At 37.3% G+C, this 18,157-nt stretch overlaps 2 protein-coding genes and 1 pseudogene across 2 annotated transcripts; 2 read left to right on the top strand and 1 right to left on the bottom strand.

The window, feature by feature from the left end:
- Nucleotides 1-202: 202 nt before the first annotated feature.
- Nucleotides 203-5,397, top strand: LOC107077171 (uncharacterized). The gene is made up of 11 exons (XM_015345490.2): nt 203-280; nt 476-539; nt 635-667; nt 1,136-1,243; nt 1,535-1,702; nt 1,827-1,913; nt 2,495-2,590; nt 2,975-3,019; nt 3,410-3,463; nt 4,477-4,543; nt 5,162-5,397. Exons 2-10 carry the CDS (start codon nt 489-491, stop codon nt 4,513-4,515), a joined length of 681 nt encoding a protein of 226 aa, XP_015200976.2. The 5' UTR covers nt 203-280; nt 476-488; the 3' UTR covers nt 4,516-4,543; nt 5,162-5,397.
- A 3,536-nt stretch (nt 5,398-8,933) lies between these two features.
- Nucleotides 8,934-9,045, bottom strand: LOC138241456 (U2 spliceosomal RNA; annotated as a pseudogene).
- Nucleotides 9,046-9,625: 580 nt separating this feature from the next.
- LOC138241357 (uncharacterized) lies at nt 9,626-14,161 on the top strand. The gene is made up of 9 exons (XM_069194727.1): nt 9,626-9,677; nt 9,964-10,034; nt 10,166-10,183; nt 10,386-10,511; nt 11,186-11,326; nt 11,828-11,899; nt 13,171-13,236; nt 13,479-13,529; nt 13,931-14,161. Exons 2-9 carry the CDS (start codon nt 9,984-9,986, stop codon nt 13,937-13,939), a joined length of 534 nt encoding a protein of 177 aa, XP_069050828.1. The 5' UTR covers nt 9,626-9,677; nt 9,964-9,983; the 3' UTR covers nt 13,940-14,161.
- The last annotated feature ends 3,996 nt before the right edge of the window (nt 14,162-18,157 follow it).

The following is an 18,157-nucleotide window of genomic DNA, read 5'->3' as shown; positions in this document are numbered from 1 at the left end:
TGAATAAGATTTATTTTTAATTAGTAATCTTCATTTGCTGGTGTTCATTAAAAGATTACTATAATGGGCTGAGAACTTTGTTGTTTAGAACCCCAGATACTGCTGGTGGTTAGTGACATAAATATGCTGAATCACTTTCCAGTGTTCAGCACTGATTGGCTGGATGCTTGTGGATATGGGAAAAAATGCTTTAAAAAGCAGAGTTTTACACTGCAATGGCAGGGAAATCTTCTCCTTTTTGACACATCATTTGCACATTAACCTGCTGTTGCATCCAAAGGTAGAAAAACAATCTTTTAAAGGATTTAATCTCAACTGTAAATTGAATATTAAGAACTAGCACACGTCATGAAATCTCCACAGACATTTGTTTAAGCTAAAATAATGTCTGAATCATTCACCTGCTAACTTTCGCTACAGTCAAGAACCTGTGTATTTCCCAAAACATTCCATTCTCTCTCCCTTATTTCTGCAGGATTTGCTCAGAAATGAAGACACTTTATTTCATTTGTTTCTTCTTCCAAAGCTTCATGCAACTGGTAAGTATTTAAAATTAATGGCAGGAAAAAGGTTGATGATATATCTGTTTTCATGCAGTCTATATTTTTAAAACAATAATTGTTCTTATTTTTAGGTGGATGCAGGAGCATTGTCTGCAAGTGCAGAGGTATTTGAGTCCTCTTAATCTCTTTTCCTTTCACTCAAGTATCTGCATCCTGTATGTTTCTCAGAGCACTTGTGTACTTTGTTGTGTTACTTGTTTATATATTCTCTGCTGCTGGGTGTTTCTGAGCAACAGGTAGAAGACAAAATATTGTATTTAGAATAACTGTGAAACTGCAATATTTACAGCTATAGAGAGAATACAGTGTATTCAAATAATTTCCATAAGAATCATAACAGTATATAACAATATATTAGAACATTTTTAATCAATTAACTCAATTAACTTTTTTAATCACTGGTTTTAATTTTATATCACATTATGATAATATGTACAATGAAATGAACTGTTAACAGTACCCAGTGTGTCTTAATAATCTGTCCGAACTAATAATACCTGTTATCCAAAGTACTGTATTTAACCTTAAGACCTGTTTGTGATGATGATGAACACTTTCTTTCATTCTTCCAGATTGTGGGCATAAATGGAGGCCTTCTTAATGGAGCCTTGATTGCCAATGCAGCTAACCCAGGTATTGTTAATGGAGCTTTGCTGGGTGGGCAGCCTCAGATAGCACAGGTAGGTGCACCTTACTATATATCATTCATAATCTATCAAGCTAAATATAGTGTTAGTGGCTTTGGAATTGTTTTCTGCCTGCATGCATGTTTCAAGCCAACTGCATACTTAAACGATATCTTGTTCTTGAAAGTGAATATCTTTCAAGAAAGCAGGAAAATTAAGGTAACCCTATGTCATATAGGCAGAATAATGTTGAGTTTTGAGATTTCCAAAGTTTTGCATCTAGAATACTGTGTTAAGCCTTCAATTTAACACGCTCTCATTGACCTTCTAAATCCCACTTTGCAGGTCATCCCAGGTGTTTCACCTATCGTTGTCCTGCAGCCTGGCATTGGTCTGGCTCAGGCCGGACTGCCTATCATTCCTGATCTTGCACTACAGCAGGGCCTCTTGCTTCCTCTACAACAACAGCAGCCTGGCATCCCCCAGGGCCAACTGCTGCAACTGCCCAATGGGGTAACATTCCTTCTATATATTTGCGTTCATAGACATTATTTCTCTGGTTTACACATAGTACACGTTGTGAAAGCTCCCCATCTCTTCTTTCCTAACGTTTCGTCCTGTTTTATACTCATGGCAGGGGGCCCCTTTATTAGCAGTGCTACAGCAAGCGAATGTAGTAGCAGGGCTGCAGGTACCAGCACCAAACCAACTACAACTCATAAAGGTAAGATGATTATGTATTTTCTCTCAGAACAGTGAGTCTAAAAACCTGTTTGAAATATCCGTCCCTGATCACTCGCTTTTTCCTGGTAAGAGCCAGTGCCATCCTGAGCTTATCCATGAAACTTAATAGGAGAAAAGGTATACTATTACTGTGAAAGCTGCTAAGCAATGGTGTTATTTAACATAAATTTGAGAGGAGGTTATCTTCTATGGCGGCCCCCAACTCTTTTCTGGATAATCCTGCCTCCTTCAACTTCACTGTCTTCGCTGGCTTACTAGTTCATTCCTTCTAAGCAAGGGGAGGTGTGGCAACGCTGATCTTTGGCCAGTGATTCAGCCAGGCAAGTTAAGTTGTGATTTGACCGAACTACTGAAACATAGTTTGCATTTTCCAGTCCTTTTTTTTTTGTATTGCAAATTATCTGGGAGTTGTCTCCAACATGCAGCTTGTTTCAGCTAAAAAAAAAAAAAATCATTTGTAACTTGTGAAAAGCTTACACGTCTGCTTCCAGGAATAGTGTTGTGTATATTTTCAGATACAGGAGTAAGGTTTTGCGGATTTTATACTTTTTGGCTGCTTAGATTCTTCCAGTTGCCGGAGCAAATGGCAACCTGCAGTTACCGGCACTCCAGGCAGCTGGTGTACAGGCAGCTGGCAATGGAGCACAGAGAGTCAAGGTACGAAGGGTGTCTTCCAGCTCTTTACGCTGTGCCAATTGGACTGTCAAATACAGTACAGTGCTCTCACCCAGAGTCCAATAACATAGAATTAAAGAAAGAATGTTGTAGACCATGCTAAGAAAATACTTATGGTTGAACTACAATACTTTATTCATTATTTCATTGACATGATTAGCAACACAAGCAAAGCAGATATTGTAGCCACTTTGGTGCTGCGGGAAGCAATTGTAATTAACTGTATATTCCGTACAGTAAGATATCTGTAGATTTATCAGCTTTGTTAAAACAAATATAAACGCCACATGTACTGTACTTACTATGACATTATAGTATAGTGTTATATACTTATTGCTTATTCTCTTAATTTCTCTTTGCTTCTAGCATTCAGCACCTGCAAACCCAAATCCAGCAGTGCCAGGCTCAGAGGTACGAGAGTTAACCCTTGCAAATGTTCAGCCTACATATGTTGATGTTTTGATAGCTTATATGCTGATAGAGTATGTACACTGCAGTTGATTAAGGTTTTGCATATGATAATATGTAAAAACACATTTAATACAGGTCATATCTATACTACCTGCTATCGTTTATTATTTGTACCTAATGTTCAAATGGCTCAAAAGGTTAAAACAATCAGAGAGTGAGCTTACAGTGATGCCAATAATTATTGGTCAGCTTTGTTGAGATACCGACGATAACAATGATTTCTAAAATTGAACAATTTTCAATCGGGCCCTCGTGTTGACCCTTTGAAATGTTGAATTAGTTATTTCCATGCCCTTAATTTTCTTAAAATATGTATTTTCTTCCATTCAGGCTGCATCACTTTCCAGTGCTCGGCCAGCGATGTCTCTTGCTGAAGCTCTAAAGGTACGTCTGTAAAAGTGTATTGATTATTTATATTTCTATCACAGTCTTTGACACTTTTGCCCTTACTGTAGGTCAGAAACAGCTCTATTTGAGATTTACTTTTAAAGTTGAATTTCCAGACTGATATTTTGAAAACAAAAATCAAATATTTTTCGTATTGTGAATGTTTTCTTTAAGTCACCTTCCATTACGAAAGGTAATAAAGGTTACAAAATCATGTTTTTCCTTTCTTTAGAGGCTCGTAAATCACATTTTGCACACTACTCATTTCCATTCTGTCCATTCTCTTCCTTTCTGCAAGGTACTGTCGATGTTGTCTTTGTCACACTTACAGCATCTTGCAGACAGTCTTTAAGAAACAATATTCAAACAACGGAGATTGCACCTGGAGTTTTACTTCAGTGGCAGTAAAAAGCATTCTTCAACTTCTCAGGATTTGTCTGTTTTGAAGCTTGCTTACAGCAAGACTAAACTCTCACTGCATCTACTGTACCTTATAGACCTTGTTGTTTTCAGAAGTGTCTACTAAAGAAATTCTAGGACACCATAATTTTGAGTTTGGACACTGCACTATACCCACATATCCACATTTGAGTGGTATAGAGCATGCACAATATTTAATATTCCTACTCCAGATTCTGTTCAGAGGGCACTCGACTTAACAGAAATTCTGAAATCATCTTAACAGTTGATGTTAAAATGAAGAACCAATCTTTCAGGTGCTCACATATTTTCCAATCTCATGTGTTTTCATGAAGGGTCTTAAACCCTCTAACATAAATGTGCATTCTTTCACTGGTTGATGACATATGGAAGTAATGTGATAAAATGTCAGTAAAAGGTGTTGACTGTTTTATTTTTAGTTCAAATAAATTTAAAACTTTTGAATGAGTCAATGGATAATTGATCATTTTCTGTGTATGCAAGATTTCAGTAAACTTTCTCATAATTTTGACTGCCAGCATTTGCCTATCACCATCATTTTTGGTGATTTTTTGTTTTGTACATTCCAGCTTCCTTCATTTCAATCCAAACTAAATCCGTCCAAATAAATACCTGGAACACATCAATACGAACCTTGTAAGTATAGTTAAAGAGATATGTCTTAAAATCTTCACGTACAGTATAATCCAAGATTTACATTACTCTTTGATCCACCTTCTGGGTCTAACACAAGACTAAACATATTTCTAAGAATTCAAATGGGGCCAAACATGATATCGAGTCAGATATGCATAGGGCTAAAGTCATTTCTTTTCACAGTAAAAATGTACTCTTAGTTTATCCTGCATTTAAAAATGAAGCACTCATTTTCTCAAAACTGACTACTACCGTAACTTTTCATTTGCAATACCAAAGCATTTTGGTAAGTGGAGTTCCAACTGTTAATACTGACCACAATCCCTCAGGAACTGATGTCAAACAAGGTGGCATAAAATAGGATCATCATACTGAATAAGCACCTAAATACTAGAGGCAGTAATTTCAAATTAAATCAATTTACAGCTTAGGAATTGCAAGTGCAGTAAAGCACTGTCATTGGTTCCAGATACTAAAAACCATAAGTCCCAAAACCACAGACACCAAAGTCAAGTACAGTATTTACAGTACATGAAGTAGTTCTACAGGTGATTGTTTTTTAAGGCCAGATCTTACTGCTCGTTTGCTAGTGAATGTTTATGTGTTTAATGTTTCCAGCCTCTGCAGGTACAACATGAATCATCGTGATGGCACACCGGGATACTGCAGCATTAAATGATACTAAAAAGAATATTAATGGCAATTTAAATGTTACTGAAGATGTCTAATTACTACTGTTTTAAGATTAGAATAATACAATTCTGTTCTTATGTTGAAGATACAGACTAATAGTTTCTGTGCTTGATGTACGTCTATTTTAAAATGATTGATGAATAAATATGTTAATATCACAATTTCTGTTTCATGTGTCTTTTCAGCTGGTACATTCCTTTGATTTCAAGATTACATAAATTTATTATTTTTTATAAATTACTTTTTATGTCTAGTAATTTATCATTATAGCTAATTCTACTGTTGCTATCAGATGTACAAGGATATTGTCAGGTATCATAAAAAACATTAGTGGAATTTCATTGACTGAAAGTGGACCATATAAAATTGAAACCTACCGAAAGCTTAATTTTTTTACAAACTGGAACACATGTACTGTACTTATTTAGAGGTTAAAAAATTAAGGTATTATACAATTTGTGATATCTCTTACTAAATCTTTGTGAATTCTGAATTTAAATTTAAAAATGAGCTACATATTACTTTAAATAAAGAAGAAACTCCTAAGGGTACTAATAGAGACGTGAGAGTTAAATACGTTAGCTGCAAGTAGCCATTGAGAACGTTATTAACGTACTGTAGACTGCTGCCTGTTCTAGCAATTATGTTGATTAAGCCAATCATTTGTTAATGACACTGGGGTGATGCAAAGACTTTTCAACAGCCTGGATTGAATGGGTTTTAGCATGAACGTTCCTCTTTTAATTAGAAGTCTGAAGACAGAAGGGGTTTGAAAAACAAGGCGTGGATCAGAGCGAAGGAGAGATGCGAAAAAATTGGGTTACCAAGGCTTCAGAGGAGTGTATAATGGAGAACATGATGACCGTGAACTAAATGTACCCATCGAAGAATCTTAGAAAGGGAATAACACAAAAATCAATTTACACTCTCTACAGCAAGATTAAGGACAATCAACATATACAGAACAAATGATACAGTAGCTCTACGAAACAAAGTGATTGTTTTTGTGATACCAGGTAGATTTAATAAAAAGGTAAACTCAATTGTTTCTTAACAGTTGCACATCAAATCTTCTCATCAATTGCATCAATGAAAAGAACTATGTCTGGGATGCTCATATAACAGATAAGCCTGAAAACCCCTGGTCAGATGAGAAAGCCACCAGAAATACCCTTTTTAAGGTATCTAAGCAATAGAGTGATGAGAGTCAGTGTTACAGCCAGTTGGAACGATGTTTCAGTTCCAGGAAGACAATGGTGGGAGAATAAAAACAGGGTCTCAGTAGGGGGTCTGCAACTCATTTCGACTCCTCTCCACCACCACCAATGTGCAGCATCCACCTGGATGATGCGACGGCAGCCATAGTGCACCAGAACGCTCACCACACATCACCTATCAGTGGGAAGGAGAGCAGAGTAATGAAGCCAATTCATAGATGGTGATTATTAGGAGGCCATGATTGGTAAGGGCCAATGGGAAATTTGGCCAGGACGCCAGGGTTACACAATATGTTACACCCTTACTCTTCTCAAGAAATGCCCTGGGATTTTTAATCCACAGAGAGTCAGGACCTCGGTTTTACATCTCATCTGAAAGACGGCGCCTGTTTACAGTATAGTGTCCCCGTCACTATACTGGGACATTAGGACCCACATGGAGCGCAGGGTGAGCGCCCCCTGCTGCCCCCACTAACACCCCTTCCAGCAGCAACCTTAGTTTTTCCCAGGAGGTCTCCCATCCAGGTACTGACCAGGCTCACACCTGCTGAGCTTCAGTGGGTTGCCAGTTGTGAGCTGCAGGGTGATATGGCTGCTGGCCATTAAAAGTCTGTGCGATGCATTGGCCAGGAATCGAACCCGGGTCAACTGCTTGGAAGGCAGCTATGCTCACCACTATACAACCACCAAGGAAAGAGCAACTGTATTTACTGAGATGTAGTCATATTTTTTTATATCCCTACACGTAATCAGAGGGCTAAATTTTGTTTGATATGATCTGAAAAAAGTATTTTGTCCTCGTTTATTTTTTATCAATGTCATGTTTTTTTCCAGGTTAAAGAGAAAAAAAGAAAATAGAAACTGAGAATATTATTTATATGTATATTTATATATTAGTTTAAAAATAAAACGTCGCGTCATCTACTTTCTAATAATTCTGTCTCAATACTAAGTAGCTACAGTAGAAACAAACAAATAATAAGGAAAAACATGGTATTTACGGTAGTAATATCTTTGCAGAAGCTTGCATACTCCATTGAGTTAGTTATCCGGTGTATATTTCGAATGCATATTGCAGAAGCGCCCCTCTTGAGACCACAGACCACAGCCTAACCTGTCATCATTCATGTTCTTAGTCATACCAACGTTATTCATCTCAAGAGATAATACAGCTTCCCTCTCAGGCAATCTGACCAAGAACCTCTAATAAAGTGATCTTTAATCTCCATCTGCTTTCCATGAACATCAGACCACATTTCACAGACTCAGGAAGAGGGAAGCTCACATTTCAAGGGTTCTAGATCTTTGTGGTGAAAAAGTGCAGGGAGGAAATCTTGGGGTTTAATACATCATTTGTGAATGGGCAATTGTTATTATTTTGGACAGTGCCACTGAATGTTATTGAAACACACCTATTTCTAGACACAGATATGATGAAAACTGTATAAAATGAAAATCACAGGCCACAGTTCACTTCTTCAAACATCCAATAGTAAATACAGAAAATCATATTTGTCTGATTTTGTAACTTTTAAAACTGTTTAAATATTTAGTTTTAAGTTTAATCAAAATTACCTATTGTAGTAGTTCTAAAGTTTTATTTCATGCTGAAAAGAGAAGAAAGAAAACACAACGTTTCAACTGTGGAGCCTTCTTCAGGTGGGTGCTTACACATGAAGAAGGCTCCACAGTCGAAACGTTATGTTTTCTTTCTTCTCTTTTCAACATGGAATAAACCTATTACCTGTTACCTATTGTACTTTCAAATTTACTGCAGGTTTACATATTTTTAATATCTTAGGTACCATCTTGGGTAAAACATTTTCTTTTTGACCATCTTGTAGATGGACAAGATGGACTCCGTGATTTATTACATGAGAAGCATCGCTGCATATGATCCATTTGATGTCACACATATTCGTCCACAGCTTTCCTCCATTATCGGAAAGTCCAGTTACATGAGTAGAAGGGGCAGTTCAGAAGAGGGTGAATTTAGAAGTTTAGCCAGGGTGTCTGCTTTGGGAGATAGAGGGAAATCGGAGCACTAGAAGCAAACCCATATGAGCACAGAGAGGACCAAAGTCCAGACACAGATGCCTGAAACTGGAATCAAGTCTCTGGAGCTCCGAGGCAAGAACAATATCATCCACACTCAGCGTAGATAAATTAGCGGATTGTTCTGGCCTATTTCATTCTCTCCTCTAACGTCTCCTCCCTGCCCGCTTGATTTTATTTCAGACAATCCAGGCTGAACCTGAAGCCTTTCAGTACACTATCCTTCTGAAAGAAAAAAACAAGCACTGTCCAAAAGGGAGAAATGGCTCCTTTAGGACATTCCTGTTGCTTTCTTCCTATACAGCCTTATTGCATCAGCTTGCAAGGCAGTGCACAGTGTGCCACGAATGGGAACACTGGTTCATCACCAGGCACATGCACGTAGGGAGCAATTCAGAGATGCCTGGTAGATAGATAGACAGACAGATAGATAGATAAGACTCTATTAATCCAGTAGGGAAATTGAGTAGGCCTATCAAGCATTAAACTGATAAGAACAGAAACTACAATTGATCTGAGCCATAGGCCAGAAGGTAACCCTGATATTACATCTTGGGGTTGGGGGAAGAAACTGGAGCAAAATCCCACATTTCCATGGGAATAACATACAAACTCCACACACACAAGGCATTTAAATAATATATTTAACTCAGTCCTCAAGAGCTGTGAGTCAATAATGCAAACTGCAGGGCCATCATGACACCCAGAGTACAATACATGGTAACGTTATAATTATATGCTTAAGACTATGTACTGAAGTATTTACCAACACATGACAATGGGAAATGTGAGTACCCAACTTGCATCCTTCCAAAATTGCTAAACACAGATATATGAACTTGAAAAATAGCATTACCATGGCTTAAAATGGACTTAAAGCAAGGACTGATGTCACACGAAACGTCAGTTTTTATAATCCTTAATCACTATTACACATTTCTGTAATGATATTTTCAATATTTTCTCAATTTTTTTAAAAGGATGTGGTTGTGATAATTATTATGTGACAAATCTTATGAATCATGTTAGAATCCTTAACTCTGATTGGGTAAAAAATCAATAGAAAGCTAATGACAATTCTTTAAAAAGGTGAGGTTTACAACAAATTTACAGGACAGAAACCCGTCAGCATTCCTGACTGTACCAAAGAAACACATCCACACAAAAAGGTAGGTTTTGTTAAATATTGTTTTTATAGTTCTTTTTTAATAACTTCTGAGTAGGTTTAATGTACAGATTAAACAAATATACTGTTCATTATATTATCATAATGTTTGCTATGATCTATATAACACTTTAAAATGCATAAATATTGCAAACTTTCAGGCTTTTAATCTTTATTAATAAACTTAAGCAAAGTAACAATATTTGAGATTAAACCTTAACATTTTGGGAAAACAGTATAAACAGACAGATTAACATGCTATTTAACTGCAGTCTTTTTTTCTTTCTCAGCCAGGACTCAGGCTGAAAGAATGAAGCTTGTACTGTTTTCAGTAATGCTCTGCTTCTTAGCCCTCTTTCCGGTGAGTATGTTATTTCAGTAACATCTCTCACTTACAGAAAAACTATTTGATAGTCTTTTTGTGTCACCCTACATTGTCTTGTCCCTCTTTTGTTTCAAGCTAATTACAAGTCTATCCTTTTCATCATACAGGTTGGAACTGATTCAAAGGTAAGGGTGTTTTTTCTTGACATACTGTACTAGCTTTTCCAATATAAGTGTTTTTTCTTCCATGATTTGTCATGGCAGGGAATATCAAGTCAATTTTTTCCTGTTAATGAACATTTATTAAAAGCATTGTTCTAACTGGATATTTACTTTAAAAAGGGGAGGATTTGAAATGGGGTGCTAATGATCTTTTTTGTATAAAAAGGTGAAACTGCTTGTTGGCCTTAATGGAGGGCTGGTAAATGGACTTAATCCAGGGCTGGTTGTAAATGGTCTGACTCCAGCTTTACTGAATGGTGGTGGATTAACTCTACAACCACAGATTGCTCAGGTAAGCATTTTGCTCCCTGTGACTTTATGTCTCCTGGGTGGTGATTAAGTTATACCTAAATCAATATATTTGAATTAATGCTATTATGCGATGATACATATTCTGATGACAATCAGATATTCAAACAGGAGTAGGTTTTTAGAGTAGGTTTATTGCAGTGTACAAATAAAAGCCTGAAGGAAAAAAAAACATTTTGAGATTACTCAAGGTATAAATGAGGTGAAAAGATAATTTGGGATGTTTCACACAAATGTTCTTCTTCAGCATGTAAAAAAAGAGAGAAACCCATCTAACACACTAAAAAGCAGAAAGGTGTTCCTTCTAAAATACATACATATAGACAGTATGTCTGTTTCACTGTTGAAATTTAGATATGTCACAGCAGTGTGACTTAATAAGTGCAGAACAGTTGGTGGTGGCTGCTAACGTTGACTTTCTTTAGAGAATAGACAGTAATAGAAGTCTGTTCAGATGGTTCTGACGCCTCAGCCTTATAAAGTGCAAAAGCTAGTTAATATCCATTCCCTGAAGCCATGGCAACTGTGTGCTGTTAATACCCACCACAATCGTGAAGGCGTTCTTCGTAAGATATCCACTCTATCGATACGTTTTAGGGAACGACAGGAGGCTGTACAGGTGTACAGATGATTTTCTAATGTACGTTTCTTATCTAGGTGGTTCCTGGTGTTCCATCATTTTTGATGCAACAACCAGGACTCCCTGTGAATCCGTTTGGCCTGCCCTTCTCCCCTGGTCTGGCAATGCAGCCTGGCATTCCTCAGATTCAGGGACAGCTACCTCCACCTCCCAATGGGGTAAGGCCTACTGAACTGGAGTCTCGGAATGTGTTATTAAGTTATACTTAAATACAATGTATTTTAATCCATACTATGATGTGATAAAGAACTGCAGTTTCAAAGCCAGGACAGGGACAACACCAGGTAGCAGGGCTTGGAGGGATTAACAGTAAACGGATTGAAAAAAGACAATCACCTTTTCAAGGACACTTTATTACCCAGTAGCGCTTCTGCATTACTGTATGTTAGAGTGGGTGCTCATTGTAAGTTTGATGTATTGTGGAATATATCCGTTTATTTTGATTAAAGAAATTAAATTAAGGTTTGCATTAAGGTTCTTTCACTTGCCATCCCAGCAAATGTGTTGAGGAAGGAACTGTGCAAATAGTGACTCCTTATACTTTTAATAATATTTTGTGTTTTTATATCCGTTCACATTTTCAAATTTTGTAATGAAAATGATCTTAGAAGAACAATGCAAGCTTTCACACAGCATCCCATTTTTTGTTCCCTTGACAGGGCCTGATGTACTATGTTGCACTTCCTCAAACAGCCCAGAATGGAATGAACCCTCTGCAACAGCCAATCCTGGTATGGTGACTCCAGTGTTTAATACATTATAAAAGCTTCACCCCAACGGTTGTGTTAGCTGAGATAGCTTGGGATTCACAGAAGTGTTCAGGAACCAATAAACCTGAAGAAATTATCACGGAGAGAAAGGGGCAATAATTCAAGTACTATCAGGAATACACAGGTCCGATAGCTCTTCTCTGCTTTAAATCACAATGTCCTTGATGTACAGTATGAAGTGCTTTGCAAAACAGATCACAGTATGTAATTTCCTTTTTAATGACACCAAACATATGGATGACACTTATAAAACTATGAAGCAAACTTTGTATGTTATTTACAGTAACATTGAAATGGTAATACGGTATTGTCATGCTTTCTGGGAGTGAAGAACTTGCTCTTGAAGTGATAGTGCAGTTGCTGTGCTGATTTGGTTTGAAGAGAAACTAGTTTGATGTCTTTTGAGTCAATAAACAAACCTAGATCCTTACTATTATTACAATAACTAGTGCAACTGTTTTGTAGAAGTGCACATACAGTATATGAACTGTATGTAACATATAAAAATGTATTATCCCTATTACAATGAAAGAAATAATGTGTATTAATAAATACAAACTAAAATAATTAATTTTTGTTATACAGGTAAAATGCTTAATTCGAGGGCTTTAGCATATCTTTAGAAGTAGAGGAGCATGATTGGAGCACAGCTTGAGTCCTATAGTCCAGACATCTCCACCTGGGAGTCTGGGCTAAGTCATTAGCAGGCTGAGATTCTCCTACTAGCTTAACGCTCACGGGTCTGTGCATGAAGCTTGCCGTAACCCCTGTGACCTGCCAGAGGCCTTTCAGCAAACAGTGATGTCAAGAGTGTTGTTACTCATCCAATCAAAGCTACTGTAACTTCAGACCAGATTTTTGGTAGAATCACAAAAACATTCCAGATGATTCTCGGCCCTCTTATGTTGCTTTGGGAGTGGTAAAGATTAAATCAATTGAGTTATTGTTTTTTGGGATGTGCAAGAGACAAGAACAAAATGAGAAACGCAGTTGCCGATACCCAAATTTAAAAATAAGTATATAAAGTATGAATGAAGCAAGTAATAATCATAACAGGTAAGAAGACAGAGCTACACCTTTTACCGTCTTCTATCAACACCAGTGCCAACTAGTAGGATTTCAGGAGGAAAACGGGACTGTTATACCACACAAGTGTAGTATTTTCAAACCCAAAAACTGGATGTCACACTCTGCAGACATTTCAATAATATCCTACTTGTAATGTTCATCAGGGAGGACCAGTCCCTCCTGGAAATGTTCCACAGCAGCAAGCAGCTGGAGGTTTGCAACGAGCCCAGGTATGAATATACCTTACTGAGTTTTATAAACAATACATATCACAAGCAAAGGTTAAAGGAAATTGCTCAATATATTAGATTTAATTACATTTTCATGTATTTTTATCCTGCTTACAAAAATGCCTTATCTGATATCTTTAAATATTAAGAAAAAGGCAATTCATGGCCAACATCCAACTCTTTGAGAATGTCACAAAAAGGTAATCAAGATGTACAGTAAAGTAATATTTTGTTCTTTCCAGCGCTCTATTGATGAAAAGGCCGATGCAGAACAGTCAGCTGCAGAAACACAGGTATGTTTTTAGACATTTTTTTGCTTTGCAAACAACCCTCTTTACTCTGCTACAGTCTTCTAAATCTTATTGACATAAAAACAAATAATTATGTGTGTTATCATAGTTGTTCACATAAGCACTGCTGTATTTCATTGGTCAAAACACATTCTTAGTAGCTTAATCAAGTAGCACAGCAAATTGTTAAATTGTTTAATTTCATCCTGTACCATTCCTTAAGTAAAATTAATGGAATTATTGGGATTCATTAATCCCATTAATCATTAAGTCCCAAAACCACAGACACCAAAGTCAAGTACAGTATTTACAGTACATGAAGTAGTTCTACAGGTGATTGTTTTTTAAGGCCAAATCTTACTGCTCGTTTGCTAGTCAATGTTTTTTGTGTTTAATGTTTCCAGCCTCTGTAGGTACTGCATGAATCATCATGATGGCACACCAGGATACTACAGCATTAAGTGATACTAAAAAGAATATTCATGGCAATTTAAATGTTACTTAAGATGTCTAATTACTACTGTTTTAAGATTAGAAAAATAAAATTCTGTTCTTATGTTGAAGATTACAGACTAATAGTTTCTGTGCTTGATGTCCATCTATTTTAAAATGATTGATGAATAAATATGTTAATATCACAATTTCTGTTTCATGTGTCTTTTCAACTGGTACATTCCTTTGATTTCAAAATTACATAAACTTATTATTTTTTATAAATTACTTTTTATATCTAGTAATTTATAATTATACCTAATTCTACTGTTGCTATCAGATGTACAAGGATATTGTCAGGTATCATAAAAAAATTGTGGAATTTCATTGACTGAAAGTGGACCATATAAAATTTAAACCTACCGAAAGCTTAATTTTTTTACAAACTGGAACACATGTACTGTACTTATTTAGAGGTTAAAAAATTAAAGTATTATACAATTTGTGATATCTCTTACTAAACCTTTGTGAATTCTGAATTTAAATTTAAAAATGAGCTACATATTACTTTAAATAAAGAAGAAACTCCTAAGGGTACTAATAGAGACGTGAGAGTTAAATACGTTAGCTGCAAGTAGCCATTGAGAACGTTATTAACGTACTGTAGACTGCTGCCTGTTCTAGCAATTATGTTGATTAAGCCAATCATTTGTTAATGACACTGGGGTGATACAAAGACTTTTCAACAGCCTGGATTGAATGGGTTTTAGCATGAACGTTCCTCTTTTAATTAGAAGTCTGAAGACAGAAGGGGTTTGAAAAACAAGGCGTGGATCAGAGTGAAGGAGAGATGCGAAAAAATTGGGTTACCAAGGCTTCAGAGGAGTGTGTAATGGAGAACATGATGACCGTGAACTAAATGTACCCATCTAAGAATCTTAGAAAGGGAATAACACAAAAATCAATTTATACTCTCTACAGTAAGATTAAGGACAATCAACATATACAAAACAAATGATACAGTAGCTCTACGAAACAAAGTGATTGTTTTTGTGATACCAGGTAGATTTAATAAAAAGGTAAGCTCAATTGTTTCTTAACAGTTGCACATCAAATCTTCTCATCAATTGCATCAATGAAAAGAACTATGTCTGGGATGCTCATATAACAGATAAGCCTGAAAACCCCTGGTCAGATGAGAAAGCCACCAGAAATACCCTTTTTAAGGTATCTAAGCAATAGAGTGATGAGAGTCAGTGTTACAGCCAGTTGGAACAATGTTTCAGTTCCAGGAAGACAATGGTGGGAGAATAAAAACAGGGTCTCAGTAGGGGGTCTGCAACTCATTTCGACTCCTCTCCACCACCACCAATGTGCAGCATCCACCTGGATGATGCGACGGCAGCCATAGTGCACCAGAACGCTCACCACACATCAGCTATCAGTGGGAAGGAGAGCAGAGTAATGAAGCCAATTCATAGATGGTGATTATTAGGAGGCCATGATTGGTAAGGCCCAATGGGAAATTTGGCCAGGACGCCAGGGTTACACAATATGTTACACCCTTACTCTTCTCAAGAAATGCCCTGGGATTTTTAATCCACAGAGAGTCAGGACCTCGGTTTTACATCTCATCTGAAAGACAGCGCCTGTTTACAGTATAGTGTCCCCGTCACTATACTGGGACATTAGGACCCACATGGACCGCAGGGTGAGCGCCCCCTGCTGCCCCCACTAACACCTCTTCCAGCAGCAACCTTAGTTTTTCCCAGGAGGTCTCTCATCCAGGTACTGACCAGGCTCACACCTGCTGAGCTTCAGTGGGTTGCCAGTTGTGAGTTGCAGGGTGATATGGCTACTGGCCATTAAAAGTCTGTGCGATGCATTGGCTGGGAATCGAACCCGGGTCAACTGCTTGGAAGGCAGCTATGCTCACCACTATACAACCACCAAGGAAAGAGCAACTGTATTTACTGAGATGTAGTCATATTTTTTTATATCCCTACACGTAATCAAAGGGCTAAATTTTGTTTGATATGATCTAAAAAAATGATTAGAGAAGTATTGTTCACTTGATTTTTTGGTTTATTTTTCAATTATTTCAACTGTATTTTGTCCTCGTTTATTTTTGATCAATGTCATGTGTTTTTTCAGGTTAAAGAGCAAAAAAAGACATAGAAAATAGAAAATGAGAATATTATTTCTCATTTCACCTCTGACGGCCACGACCACTCTAATCTCTCCGTCTGTGTTCTCAAAGACGGTTTTCCGAACTCATACATCAGAAAGACCACCGAAACCAAAATTATTCTGCAGCTAGGATCACACATTCTCCCTTCTCTTAACAACAGACTACTGTTCTTTTAAATTTTCTCCATTCATTTGAAGTTACTTTTCACACCTCTCTGCACCCATTCTGACTTCACACCTCTTGATTGGCCTCTCTTTCTGTCCCCTGCTCCCACCTCTCACTCCTCCTCCCTCCCAACCTTTGTTCTCCCGCTACTTTACCTTTGCCTACTGCCCTGTCTCTCTCACACCTGAAGAAGGCTCCACGGCCGAAACATTGTGTTCTCTTTCTTCTTTTTTTCAGCATGGAATAAACCTATTACTTGTTCCTTTGCAGCCTACGCATGCTGAAGCAGCTACCCACCTGAAGTACTATTTATATATATATATAAGTTTAAAAATAAAACGTCGCGTCATCTACTTTCTAATAATTCTGTCTCAATACTAAGAAGCTGCAGTAGAAACAAATAAAAAATAAGGAAAAACATGGTATTTACGGTAGTAATATCTTTGCAGAAGCTTGCATACAGTACTCCATTGAGTTAGTTATCTGGTGTATATTTCAAATGCATATTGCAGAAGCGCCCCTCTTGAGACCACAGACCACAGCCTAACCTGTCATCATTCATGTTCTTAGTCATACCAACGATATTCATCTCAAGAGATTATACAGCTTCCCTCTCAGGCAATCTGACCAAGAACCTCTAATAAAGTAATCTTTCATCTCCATCTGCTTTCCATGAACATCAGACCACAGTTCACAGATTCAGGAAGAGGGAAGCTCACATTTCAAGGATTCTAGATCTTTGTGGTGAAAAAGTGCAGGGAGGATATCTTGGGGTTTAATACATCAATTGTGAATGGGCAATTATTATTATTTTGGACAGTGCCACTGAATGTTATGGAAACACACCTATTTTTGGACACAAATATGATGAAAACTGTATAAAATGAAAATCACAGGCCACAATTCACTTCTTCAAAAACATCCAATAGTAAATACAGAAAATCATATTTGTCTGATTTTGTAACTTTTAAAACTGTTTAAATATTTAGTTTTAAGTTTAATCAAAATTACCTATTGTAGTAGTTCAAACAAGTTTTATTCCATGCTGAAAAGAGAAGAAAACACAACGTTTAAACTGTGAAGCCTTCTACAGGTGGGTGCTTACACACGAAGAAGGCTCCACAGTCGAAACCTTATATTTTGTTTCTTCTCTTTTCAGCATGGAATAAACCTATTACCTGTTACCTGTTGTACTTTCAAATTTACTGCAGGTTTACAGATTTTTAGCACTTTAGGTACCACCTTGGGTAAATATTTTTCTTTCTGACCATCTTGTAGAACTCTCTGTGATTTATTACACGAGAAGCATCGCTGCATATGATCCATTGGATGTCACACATATTCGTCCACAGCTATCCTCCATTATCGGAAAGCCCAGTTACATGAGTAGAAGAGGCAGTTCAGAAGAGCACTAGAAGAAAACCCATATGAGCACAAAGAGGATCAAAGTCCAGACACAGATGCCTGAAACTGGCATCAAGTCTCTGGAGCTCCGAGGCAAGAACAATATCATCCACACTCAGCATAGATAAATTAGCGGATTGTTCTGGCCTATTTCATTATCTCCTCTAACGTCTCCTCCCTGCCCGTTTGATTTTATTTCAGACAATCCAAGCTGAACCTGAAGCCTTTCAGTTCACTATCCTTCTGAAAGAAAAAAACAAGCACTGTCCAAAAGGGAGAAATGGGTCCTTTAGGACATTCCCGTTGCTTTCTTCCTATACAGCCTTATTGCATCAGCTTGCAAGGCAGTGTACAGTGTGCCACGAATGGGAACACTGGTTCATCACCAGGCACATGCACGTAGGGAGCAATTCAGAGATGCCTGGTAGATAGATAGACA

The sequence above is a fragment of the Lepisosteus oculatus genome, chromosome 1 (assembly GCF_040954835.1).
Source record: "Lepisosteus oculatus isolate fLepOcu1 chromosome 1, fLepOcu1.hap2, whole genome shotgun sequence".
Taxonomy (NCBI): Eukaryota; Metazoa; Chordata; class Actinopteri; order Semionotiformes; family Lepisosteidae; genus Lepisosteus; species Lepisosteus oculatus.
Note: the sequence above shows the minus strand (reverse complement) of the source record. Positions and strands in the feature narration are given on the sequence as shown.

Coding starts and splice junctions, on each gene's coding strand:
- LOC107077171 (XM_015345490.2), top strand. CDS start 489: ATGAAGACACTTTATTTCATTTGTTTCTTCTTCCAAAGCTTCATGCAA. Junction 540..634: donor TCCAAAGCTTCATGCAACTG/GTAAGTATTTAA, acceptor TCTTATTTTTAG/GTGGATGCAGGAGCATTGTC. Junction 3,464..4,476: donor CTCTTGCTGAAGCTCTAAAG/GTACGTCTGTAA, acceptor TGTACATTCCAG/CTTCCTTCATTTCAATCCAA.
- LOC138241357 (XM_069194727.1), top strand. CDS start 9,984: ATGAAGCTTGTACTGTTTTCAGTAATGCTCTGCTTCTTAGCCCTCTTT. Junction 11,900..13,170: donor CTCTGCAACAGCCAATCCTG/GTATGGTGACTC, acceptor AATGTTCATCAG/GGAGGACCAGTCCCTCCTGG. Junction 13,237..13,478: donor GAGGTTTGCAACGAGCCCAG/GTATGAATATAC, acceptor TGTTCTTTCCAG/CGCTCTATTGATGAAAAGGC.